The following is a 12919-nucleotide window of genomic DNA, read 5'->3' as shown; positions in this document are numbered from 1 at the left end:
TGAGCAGCCATGAGATACTGTGGGCCATCAGCAGCAGCTAAATTATATTCAAATACAATCTGTAACCTTATGGCCCGGAATATCCCTCACTGTCGCATTACCATCAAGTTGGGAATCGAGCCTGGTTTAAAGAGGAATGAAGAAAAACATGCCAGGAGCAGCACCAGAAATAACTGAAAAAGAAGCTAAGACTGGATGACTTTTGCTTGGGTTTTCTCCCTGAAGGCCAGGCTGAACCATAGTCGCATGATCCCCACCATGGGGAAGCAGGCCCCAAATCCACTCTAGCTAGAACAGGGATCAAACCATGTGCTGTTGGCACCAATCTTATCCATACTGACCATCCACCCAACTGTGCAAACCAATACCCCTGCTCTCAGAAACCACTGCCCTCGAAGAGTCCAATTTGCTGTGGTAACATACACTTTGTGTGCACGTTGTAGACTGGTGCCATGGATATTGTTGATGAGGCTCCAATTGTCATTCCATCGCAGTGGCTGACCAGGAATCTCTCCCACCCTTTTTGCCTGCCATTGGTGCACGTTGGAAGGATTCACAAGTTGATGCTCAAAACTATTTGACCACATTGTGAATGCACCTTCAATGGCTATCAAGTCTTGGAGTGAGACTTGAACCCAGACCCTCTGAGTCAGAGGCATGGACATTACCCACTGCACCACAAATGCTCCAACCAAGTGGACTGCATGCCTACTAAACAGTGGAAACATCATGTAATGGGCAGAGTTAAGCAATTCCACAGGCAGTGGATTATTCTATGACCTGAATTCTTGCCACATTCGGTTTTGAATTTTGGTTAAGAATTAAATAACAAACTAGAGGAAGAGGCTCAACAAACATTCCCATTCTCAATGATCGTGGTTGGGGGGGGGAAGAGAGATGCCCACCATGCAGGTGCAAAGAGTGAAGCATTTGCAACCATCTTCAGCCATAGGTGTTGAGTGGATGATTCATCTGGGCCTTCTCCTAAAGTCCACAGCATTTCAGATCTTCAGCCAATTCGATTCACTCCAAGTAATATCAATATGTATCTGAGCATACTGGATAAAGAAAAGGCTATTGGCCCTGACAACATTCAGGCTGTCATGCTGAAGCCTTCTGTTTAAAAACTAGTGGTACCCTTTGCCAAGCTCTACCAATATGGCTACATCACTGGCATCTGCCCAACATTGTAGGGGGCCTGGACCTTGAAGGTCCGGTCCTACCTTCAGGCTGCATGTGTGTTGCAGTGCAGTCCTCTCTGTGCAGACTGGAGGTGTGTCACTCATAGAAAGGGGTGTCAGATGGGATGGGCACCCCCCAGAACTTGTGTGGAAGGTCCTGGGTTACGCTTCTGCCGATTCTCTTCCCTGTGGGTGCCGGATATAGGTTGAGAGGCGGTAGATTTAGAACTGAGATGAGGAAGAACTACCACTCGCAGAGGGTGGTGAATTTGTGGAACTCACTGCCCCAGAGGGCGGTGGAATCGGAGTCATAAAATGGTTTCAAGAAGGAGATAGACATATTTCGGATTTTTATAAAACGGGTTAAAGGGATGTGGGAAATAGGTGGGGAGGTGGATTTGAGACCAGGGAGAGGTCAGTCATGATCTGATTGAATAGCAAAGCAGGCTCGAAGGGTTGAATTGGATACTTCTGCTCCTAATTCCTATGTTCTAGGGGCCGCTTGGCTCCTCCATGGATGGGGTAGCTTTGTTAAGATCCAGAAGCCCTGTCATCCTCTGGCGCTGACAGTCTTGGATTCCCACCAGTGCCTGCACCATGCTGTTGAAGTCCTGCACCATGGAGTTTATGCCCTCAGCCATGGAGGACTCTAATTTGCAAATACTGCAGCAAATCCTGTCCTCTCCACAGGGAGAAACACAAAGCGTGGAGGAAGGGAGAAAGAAGTACTAAGTGGGAAGGAGATTAAACAAAACACAAAATAGAGCCAGAAAGTTTATACCAGTTAGCACAATTGAAGGGAGCAATGAAAATATTAGTGATAGGAGTGGAATAGAGGATTGAAATGAAAATTGAGGGTTGAGATAATCCAAGCTCTTTGTGGAACTTGTTGGTCCCCAAGTTGTTGTACTAAGGAAAGCGATTTAGAAAGTAAGACCGTATGGTTTTTGTATGCATCCTACTATTTTCTTGATTCATCTTTAGAGAGATATGAAGAAGATTTCTGGAAGATTTCACAGTTAAACTAGTTGGGAATTCAAGTGCAACATAATTGCCAAGTATATTATTTTTTATTATAGAGTAAATGTAGGGAGAAATGCTCACGGTGGAGCACTTAACACATGATCTGAGTGGCCTTTTTACTTTTGTTCACTGTTAGCTCCTGTTGGGTGGCACGGCAGCACAGTGGTTAGCACTGTTGGTTCACAGCACCAGGGTCCCTGGTTCGATACCTGCTTGGGTCGCTGACTGTGCGGCGGCTGAACGTTCCCCTTGTGTCTGCGTGGGTTTCGTCCCTCAAATCCCGAAAGACATGCTTGTTGGGTGAATTGGATATTCTGAATTCTGCCTGTGTACGGAAACAGTGCTGGAGTGTGGCGACTAGTGGAATTTCACAGTAACTTCATTGCAGTGTTGATGTAAGCCTACTTGTGACACTAGTAAAGAATATTATTATTCAGCTACTGTTGAATTCCTGATATCATGACAACTTTAATTGTCAGCTCATTTTAATAATTTTGTTGTTCGACTAGCTTTTATTTAATTATATAATGCTGTGACTAAATTCCCCATCCATCAGCTCAGCAGTCATGATGGGGCTGATATTTCATATTTTACTTGACAAGTGTTCAACCCTATTGCTTGTAAGCCGGCAACTAGTTTAGGACTTGAAAGTTAATGGTAAAATCCGTGCAGATTCTTCCTGATCATTACGACTGCATACAACATTGGGGTGAAAGATCCAGAACTCCTTTTGATATTCTCGGCAACGTTCAGAATCATAGAATTTCTACAGTGCTGAAGGAGACATTCAGCCCATCGAGTCTGCACAACCCTCTGAAAGAACCCTCTACCTTGGCCCACTCCCCTCCACGATCCCCATAACACCACTCAATCTGTACATCACTGGGCATTAAGGGGCAATTTTAGCATGGCCAATCCACCTAACCTACACATTTTTGGACTATGGGAGGAAACCAGAGCACCTGGAGGAAACCCACACAGACACGGAGACAATTTGCAAACTCCAGATAGACAGGTACCCAAAGCTGGAATTGAACCTGGGCGCTGTGAGGCAGCTGTGCTAACCACTGTGCCACCATGCTGCTCTGATATGTGTATAATCTGACACATAACTCTGGATGTGTTTACTAAAATTGTAACTTGTTAATGTTGCAACTGGTCTACTGGTTTTTCTCAGAAGTTGACCTCGTTTGAGATCTCCATTTCATATCCAATTATTACACTGTTCTGCCCTGGGTTGCATTGCTTGATGGAACATGGTCATTGTTGCAGAATGTCAGCCTGCTGTCTTCTCTCTGCAGCATTTAGCCACCTCTCAAATCTGCTCATGTTCCAGTCAACCTTCCTGTCAGCCCGTTCCAGCTGATGACCATGCCATGTGTAAAGAAAATCTCAGCCAAGAACATAGACTGTTTTGAATGGATCTTTTTGCATGGATTCAGAAGAATATACTTCTCAATTACGAGCTACACTCTCTGAAGCTACATGTTAGGGGAAATTATGTTCTGCATATCAAACCTCAAGCAACCACTGCCATCAATTAACATAGGAAGTAGGAGCAGGAGTAGGCCATTCTGCCCCTCGGCCTACTGTGCCATTCAACTAGATCATAGAAAATACAGAACATACAGTGCAGAAGGAGGCTATTCGGCCCATCAAGTCTGCACCGACCCACTAAAGCCCTCAGTACCTCCCTATCCTCTTAACCCAATAACCCCTCCTAACCTTTTTGTTCACTCAGGGCAATTTATCATGGCCAATCCACCTAACATGCACGTCCTTGGACTGTAGGAGGAAACCGGAGCACTCAGACACGAGGAGAATGTGTAGACTCCAAAGTCTGCTTAAGTCTGGCGCCTTAGACCACTCGGCCATCCTGGCAACTTGAACGTGCAGACTCCGCACAGACAGTGACCCAGCGGGGAATCGAACCTGGGACCCTGCCGCTGTGAAGCCACAGTGCTATTCACTTGTGATACTGTGCTGATCATCTACCTCAACCAGGTCATGGTCGACCGTCTACCTCAATGCCACTTTCCTGTGCTATCCCATATCCCTCGTATGTAGAAATCTATCGCTCCCTGTCTTGAACATGCTCGATGATTGAGATTCCATTGCCTTCTGGAATAGGGAATTGCAAACATTCACCAGCCTCTGAGTGAAGAAACTCCTCCTTATCTCCGTCTTAACTGGTCCTAAACTAACCACAATATTCTTGCTTTACCAGTCACGTCAACCACGGCATCAATTGCTTGTTTAACTGGTTTGAGAAGGCAGAATTATATGCACAGGATTAGTAGAAGACATATCACAAACCTGTCAGATATGGTTAATTATTCCTAACCTGCTCTTGTCTTCCCTTACAAAAGATGTCAACTCCTGCTGATTATAGAGGGAAAATTGTCTTGTACATATTTGTCTTTGGGAGGTTGGTTAGCTCAGTTGACTGGACAGCTGATTAGTGATGCGGAGCGACGCATACAGCGCGGGTTCAATTCCCGTACTCGCTGAGGTTATTCATGAAGGCCCGCCTTCTCACCCTTGCCCCTCGCCTGAGGAGTAGTGATCCTCGGGTTAACTCACAACCAGTCTGCTCTCTCTTAAAAAGGGGGGGCAAACAGCTAAATTTCCTCGGGGACTTTGGCAACTTTCACCACATCTTTTTCTAATTGGTCACTCTTCATGTATAATCTGGACAGTTAATTTCTGTAGGCAATTGGCACATATTGAGCCCAATCCTACCAGTTCCTGGCAGAGTTATACACAAGCATATTTCCAAGTGGGGTAATATTTAACCATCAAGTAGGTTTTTCTACTTTGGTTGGGCATATTCCTGGAGCAGTCAAATCACATGACACTCGATAATGTAACACTTTGAAAACCCCACGTATGTCCCTGGAATTCCAGACTCTGAAGGGTGGAGCTAAAGTGGGCACGCGATGAGGAGAGCTTCTCTGTTGGGATTAGCACAGGGCATTCATCACAGCTGATCACTCGGGTTGTTTTTCAGATATCTTCTCTTACTCTTGAATCATTTTATAAATTACCATGGTTGAAATGAGAAGTGGAGTGCAATGCCTGAGCTGGCAGCTGCGGCTAAGGGTTGGCCATCCCACAAGGCATCCAAGTAGTCTCTGACCAAAGTCACCATGAAGCTGCCCAAGAAGCATAGGTAAACACGCAAGCAGAGCTACCCCACCTATGTGTACAGGGTGCTGACTAGGGTCCACCCTTCCACCTGCATCTTGTCCAAGGCCAAGAGTGACATGCACTCAAAACGTGCATCGCCCTCGCGGTCTGGCCTCTCTTTCACAACAACAAGCGGCACAGCATCTCAGCCCAGGAGATCCAGAGCGTCATCTGGATCTGTCTCTGCCTCATGTTGCCAGGGAAACTAGCCAAACATACCACCTCTGAGGGCACGAAAACGATCACCAAATACACCAACTCCGTTTAAGTCGACCATACTGAAAAATTGCTATCAGCAACTTCTTTGTTCCTCTTTTAAGTTTTTTTTTGTTTTTGTTTTGATGGGTGCACGGGACATGAGTTTTTTTTAAAAGTATTTTTATTAAGGCATTTATAAATAAATACAAGCAGAACCGAAAAAAAAGAACAAACAGGAAGTCTCATAACAAAAAAATAACAGCCCACAGCCCCACCCTCTCTGCAATTCCATCGACCCTGACCCCCTCGAGGCAAACTTGATTTTTTTTCCAGCTTAAGGAATTCTGCGAGGTCGCTCAACCACTCCCCTGGTTTCGGCAGCCCTGTTCCTCCATTCCAACAAGATCCATCTGCCGGTTACCAGAGAGGCAAAGGCCAAGACGTTGGCCTCTCTCGACCGCCCCCCCCCCGGACTCCAAGGGTCGTCCGACACTCTGAAAATCGCCACTTCTGGACTCTGGGCCACCTTCACCCTTGAACCTCGGACATAACGTCAGTGAACCCCCACCAGAATCCCTCCAGCTTCAGACAAGCCCAAAACATGTGGACTTGGTTCTTGCCCCCCCCCCCCAAGCACCGCCTCCACCTATCCTCCACTCCCTCAAAGAACCTGTTCGTTCTGGCCACCGTCATATAAACGCCCCATGAACTACTTTGAATTTAATAAGGCTCAGGCTTCAATATGAAGAGGATGTGTTCACTCTCCTCAGAGCCTCCTCCCATAACCTTCCTCCCTCCCAAGCTCTTCCTCCATCCCCAGCTCTTCCTCTCACTTCTCCTATCGTGGCTCCCTCCCAGTCCATTAATTCCTTATAAATCTCCGACACCTTACCCTCGCCAGCTCCTGTTTTCGACACCACCTTATCCTGCAGTCCCATGGGCAGCAGGTCGGGAAAGGCCGGCACCTGTTTCCTAACATAATCCTGTACCTGTAAGTACCGGAACCTATTCCTGCTGGGTAGCTTATACTCCTCTTCCAATTCCTTTAGGCTTGAGAAGCTGCCCCCCACAAACATCTCAAACTGCTCGATCCCCACCCACCGCCACCCCCAGAATCTATGATTCCCACAAACTGGGGCCCAAACCGGGGCACCCTCCAACATTGAGTACTGCCACCACTGTCCCCACACCCTCGGGGCCACCACCATCGGGCTTGTGTAATACCAGAACGGCAGAGGTGCCGCCAATAGTGTCCCCAAGCTCGTGTCCCTATAAGAGGCTGCCGCTATACGGGATGTGCATTTGCATAAATAATTTGAAGACCAACAAATAATTTTTATATTAATTAGTTTTTTATAACTATAGGAACAATTGTTTTTAAAAACCCTGACATTCCTCCATTGGTTTACTGGAGAGAAACTAAGAAAGATGGATGACAGCGAGTTAATTTTCCTTCAGTTATACACAGTACATGATATGACTTTTACTACATTCCAGCCACCCTGAAAGTTATATTCAGGTATCCTTCTCAACCTCTGTTTCCTCCTTCAGAGTGCCATTTCCATAGATGCTTCACCAGTGGCGGTGCTCCCAGGAATGGGACAAACTATGAGTAAATTCCAGTAGCACATTGAGGAATTAAAATACAGACTGCCTCAAGATCTAGGAGGAGAGAGCCAGGATGGCGTGGGTGGGAATGGCGTGTAGAGGCCTTGGGGCCATTCGTAACCCCTGAGCACCCAAGGTAATTTTAACTCCGGTTCCCAATCGCAGTATCTGGGAGACTTCAGGGTAATTTAGGAGAGTTCACAAGGAAGCAAGTGGTCACATACATATAGATAGGGTGATTCACCCCCTTAATTGTTGGTTATTAAATATAATTTAATAGATCCAATCTTTAAAGAAAACGGGTTCTTTCATGTTTGCAGGACAGTAAAGGGCTTGAGCTGATGTGGTGAAAACGATTTTGAACAGCTTTATAAAATGGTAAATTTTAGGGCTTGAGTTTCAACATATCGGATCATTTAACAATATTCGCAATGATGCCTTCCATTTCACATTTGTTTCATTTATCTTTAATACCTTATACTATCACTGATCATCAATTGACCTAATTTGGGGTTTTATTTAAATCTGTGTTTTGCTAAGGGTTGAATTTCTGAATCTTCCTCCCAATTTAAAATCAGTAAATTGTGAGAGAAAAACAGGAAATGCTGGAAAGATTCAGCAGACCTGGCAGCATCTTTAAGCGAGAAATAGAGTTAACATTTTGAGTCCATATGATTTCCTCAGAGTTAGAGCGGGAGAAATGTGATGGATTTTATACAGTGTAACAGGGGAAGAAGCATGTGGATAAAAATCAAATGTCCGGGATAGGTGGGAACTAGGAGAGATTTGACAAAGATGTAGTGAGCACAAGCCATAGTGAGTTTTAATGGTAGCGTTAAAGATTAAAGAAGGTGTTGATCGTGGAATAAAGGTAAAATCGCAAAATGTGTTAATAGCCAAACAAAGGTCAGTGCTCTGTGAAAGCAGAGTTTAAAAATAAGTGACAGATGTCTATTAAATATACAATATAACATACTTATATTGCAAGAATTGAATGTAAGGGTCATTGAGATGGACAGGTGTGATTCATATCTCCAAAGTACAATTCTCCTGGATTGCCAACAGCAGAATCTGAAGATCAAGGATCAATTCCAGGGGAATCCTAAGTAATTCAGAAAGATTGGTAATCTTACTACTGGGAGTAGGAAGCCTGGATGATTTTTCAGTCGAGGCACCTTTGCTGCAGACTGGCTGAAATAATGTAACCTAACACAACCAGGATTCAAACTAAGTCTTCTCAGTATGGATAAGCTACATGCAGGTTTCACTAACCAAGCCATTAGATGAATTCCCAACATGTTTTTTGCTATTTTGATGTCCATGCATTATGACTCACATCAATCCTGTCCGATCTTATACTTTCTTGACTTATCCCTGTACTTTATTGTCTCTGAAATCTTTCTTGCTCCAAATCCACTTTATAATCTCCCTGGAAATGTATTGCATTTGATTTACCCCGGAGGTATATGATTCCTTTTTTCTTCCATCCATTGCTCTTAAATTTATTAACCTTGACATTTCTGGTCTGATCTGCAATCAGCAGTTTTATTTTTGGCATCAATATTTCACTGCTGTATAGTATTCTGTTGTTTATCATAGAACCATAGAATTTACAGTGCAGAAGGAGGCCATGCGGTCCATTGAGTCTGCACCGACCCTTGGAAAGAGCACCCTACTTAAGCCCACGCCTCCACCCCATCCCTGCAACCCAGTAACCCCACCTAACCTTTTTTTTGGACACAAAGGGAAACTTATCATGACCAATCCACCTAACCTGCACATCTTTGGACTATGGGAGGAAACCGGAGCACCCGGAGGAAACCCACGCAGACACGGGGCGAACGTGCAGACTCCGCACAAACAGTGACTCAAGCCGGGAATCGAACCTGGGACCCTGGAGCTGTGAAGCAACTGTGCCAACCACTGTGCTTCCCTATGTTACCGTACTGCATTTAAACAACATTGTGAAATGTTTCTCCGCTGTGTCTGTTGAGCTCCAAATTTGACATAGCCGCAGTGTTAAAAGTTAAATTCAATGTGCAATCAGCAATCCCAATTAATGCTTTTCCATGTCTTCAAAACTGCAGGATTCTTTAGCCTTCCTCAATTTTTCCTCCCTAGGGGCTGGTTTAGCACAGGGGTAGAGGTGGCTTTTAAAGCAGACCAAGGCAGGCCAGCAGCATCTTTCAATTCCCGTACCAGCCTCCCCGAACAAGCGCCGGAATGTGGCGACTAGGGGCTTTTCACAGTAACTTAATTTGAAGCTTACTTGTGACAATAAGCAATTTTCATTTCATTTTATAATCTTCAGGCTTTTAAAATCCAAAATGTTTATTGCCTATTCATAGGTGCCTGATGTATCTTGACTTCCAATCACTGATTTAATTTTTGGTAATATTCTACACAGTAACCTCAGGTTCTCATATTAAATTTAGTCGATGGACCTTTTTGATTTTCTAAAAATGTATGTGATTTCCTTGCTACGTCCTGTATATTATGACTGCTATCTCATTGAAAAAGGATATAGAAGTTAATTTGGTCCATTGCTCTTCAGCTGGAGCTACCTGTATCATAGTGCTCAAGTTAGCCCTGCTGCCTCACCGCGCCGAGGTCCCAGGTTCGATCCCGGCTCTGGTTCACTGTCCGTGTGGAGTTTGCACGTTCTCCCTGTGTCTGCGTGGGTTTCGCCCCCACAACCCAAAGGTGTGCAGGGTCGGTCAATTGGCCACATTAAATTGCCACTGAATTGGAGAAAATGAATTGGGTATTCTAAATTTATAAAGAAGAAAAAAATCATAGTGCTCAAGCCTCTGTTGCTGCTCTCTGCAGGATTTGAACCAGTTCCACTCAGCCACCTGTGTAAAGTCACTTCCTCCTGCACTAGCCTTCTGTTACTGCCAACTTTAAATTCAGTCTTTTAGGAGGAAAGTAATTTTACTTGCGTGCAAAGGAACTGAAGATGAATACGTTATAAGTGGATGTCTCTTAATTTGCAGTTAGGTTGGCTGCTGTAAATTAGAAGCTGTCGAGCCAGTTTTCTGTTCCAAGTTGGTGTGGAATTCAGCAAATACCTGTGCTTTTAAATTAACCAGTCACATGCGAAATCATAAATCATAAATGCACTTGGGTGGTGTGGTGAGTTGCAGACATTGATCTCTGGTGGCGACCCAGCCTGGGTTGTCAGGATAAAAGCCTCTGCTGTGTTTGTCGGTTGGAAGGATGGGTCTACCTGAAGTGAAGTTAGACTGTTTCTCAATCCAGTTCCCAGTGACCATAGTCCTGTGGTACAGAGCTTTTTTTTAATTGACAATCCACACAGAGGCTTCACAATATATATGAGACATGTTGTTTTACGAGGCTGCAGCTAAAAGTTCTTGTTGCAACAGAATGATTTTTCAAAAAAAGTTGCAAAGCATTGAGCATATTCGTGAACTAAGACCACATGTTCTGTGTGAATAAATTGCCCATTAATTGGAAAAAATGAATTGGGTACTCTAAATTTAAAAAAAAATTATTTTGGCATTTAATATTTTTACTGCGAATGGCATCTTTTGTATTGTTCTTTTATAGGTGCTATTGTCAATTTTGTTCTAATCTATTTGACCGGTTCGACTGAAGTTTCTTAATCCAATGCATCCTATTTGGGATGATTCAGAGCTCCCTATGCATAAATGGACTAAATAACCACAGTATATATAGGCTGTCTGCATGAAATGTTTTGAAATGCTAAAGAATTCCTCTGTTCAGCCTCCTGTTCTAGGGGCTAACATTCGAATTGAGTGTAAACTCCTCTGACTATTTTTTAATTGTCAACTGCGAGGGAAGACCTGGGGCGGGATTCTCCGATTGCTGACGCCGAAATTGCATTCGGCGATTGGCCGATGTTACGCCACAATCGGGGGGGGAGGCGCCTTTTTTCAGTTGCTCTGCCCCCTCAAAAACGGCATCATTGCTGAGTACACTGCACACCGTTGGGGCGACCTCAGGACGTCACTTGTGGTCCTCCGCTGATGCTCCTCCCCCGATGGGCCAACTTCCTGACAGCGTTGGTCACGTGTCCTCTCAGTTTACGGGGACCTCGCGTGGCGGCTGCGGACTGTGTCCAACAGTCGGGGGTGGGGGGGGGGGTGGCGGTGGGGAGCCGTTCCACTGGCCGGGGAGGGGGGGGGTGGGCTTCAACAGGGCTGGGGAGACTGGTGGTAAGGGGAGTTTACAGGGGGCACTATCTGGCAGGCCGGGTCTGCGCACTGCCATGGTCCCAACCATTCTCTATCCGTATCTATAGATAAAGCCGGGGGCTTTACATGGCATGGCGGCTAGCCCCCCACAGGGTGGAGCATCGGCGTGGGGGCGGCACCGACGTTTTGGTCTTAAGACCAGACGCTTCCTTCGGACATAGCCGCAAAATCGGAGAATTTAACCCCTGGTCTGTTACACCTATTTTTCTCAATTGCTGCATCTGTCAACCAAAAGCCATTCTGCTGCTCCATAATATGTCCAATAACCTTTGTATAATAATTTTTCTGTGTGATATGGATGAATATTCTAAACATGCACCAAGCACTTTCCCAATTGACAGGCAGGTGACCCATTGTCAGGGTTCCACCATTCTGTTAACAAGAGAATGACATAAGTCTTATTGTCACCTATTCTACTCCACTCCCTCCCTCCCCCACCCCACCCCTTCCAATCCTTCCTCCCCCACTCCTTCAAAACCCACACCACAGTTTCCTTGCCTATGGCCGGTTTAATGTTGAACTGGTCAAATTGGGAACTGGATGTGTTAAGTCTTGGGCTAATAGTCAGTGTTAATGGGAAACCTATATGATCAAATGTATTTGATGGATAATCCTTTTATATCTTTACTCCAGGTTGTTTTGGTAATGTTGCTGCACATGATTTCAAGAAAATGTGACACCATACTCACTTAAAGATAGCCATCTTTAATGAACAGCAAACCTTTTTGACATGGGTCTAATTCATATCTTTTTATGTAGGATGGTCAGCCACAATATCAACGGACAAATGATGTCACTTATGAACAGAGCAGCATGAGACAAATTGGACTGCCAAGCCCAACAGAGGTATGAGTTTTCAGTTTTACAAACTTGTCCAGACAGAATCTGTTATTATCTTGACAGTTTTATTTTTGCTACATAAATTTAAAAATAGTAGAGTGGCATTTTGAGTTAATTTAATCATGGTCGCGAAATAAAGTTTAACCTCGTACCTTTGCTCGTTAGGTGAATTGGACATTCTGAAATTTTCCCTCTGTGTACCCAACAGGCGCCGGAGTGTGGTGACTAGGGGCTTTTCACAGTAACTTCACTGCAGTGTTAATGTAAGCCTACTTGTGACACCAGTATAAACTATTATTATCATGCTTGTTTGTTTGAGATTTTGTAAAATCTGCTGCGTCGTGTCATGTCCCAGTATACTAGGAACTTCCAGTCAATACTTTAAAAATTCAAAACAGACTTCCGGTGACGGCGGGCGGGAGGCAGCTGCGCAATGGGGGGCTCCCGTTCGGGAACAGCATTTTCGAGACTTTAAGCCCGGTCCCAGAGTCCACGGAGGCAGCAAAAGCAGGGAGAAGGCACAGAGGAGCCACAGTAAAGGAAAATGTCGAGGGTGAGCAATAAAGCGGCCATAACAAAAACAGCTGAAGGTCCATCGGGGAGTGGAAAGGTCACCGTGGGGTCACCAAGGAAAATGGAGGC

At 44.9% G+C, this 12919-nt stretch overlaps 1 protein-coding gene across 2 annotated transcripts in view; it reads left to right on the top strand.

Annotated features, from left to right (window-relative positions):
- pof1b (POF1B actin binding protein) overlaps positions 1–12919 on the top strand; it is a 100231-nt gene that overhangs the window by 15266 nt on the left and 72046 nt on the right. For both annotated transcript variants that reach the window (XM_038775107.1, XM_038775106.1), the window contains exon 2: positions 12197–12283. In XM_038775107.1, the coding sequence (XP_038631035.1) occupies positions 12197–12283 (87 nt within the window). The remainder of the gene's footprint in view (positions 1–12196; positions 12284–12919) is intronic.

The sequence above is a fragment of the Scyliorhinus canicula genome, chromosome 17 (assembly GCF_902713615.1).
Source record: "Scyliorhinus canicula chromosome 17, sScyCan1.1, whole genome shotgun sequence".
In the NCBI taxonomy this organism is placed as follows: Eukaryota; Metazoa; Chordata; class Chondrichthyes; order Carcharhiniformes; family Scyliorhinidae; genus Scyliorhinus; species Scyliorhinus canicula.
The sequence above is the reverse complement of the archived record's forward strand: the minus strand, read 5'-3'. Positions and strand labels throughout refer to the sequence as shown.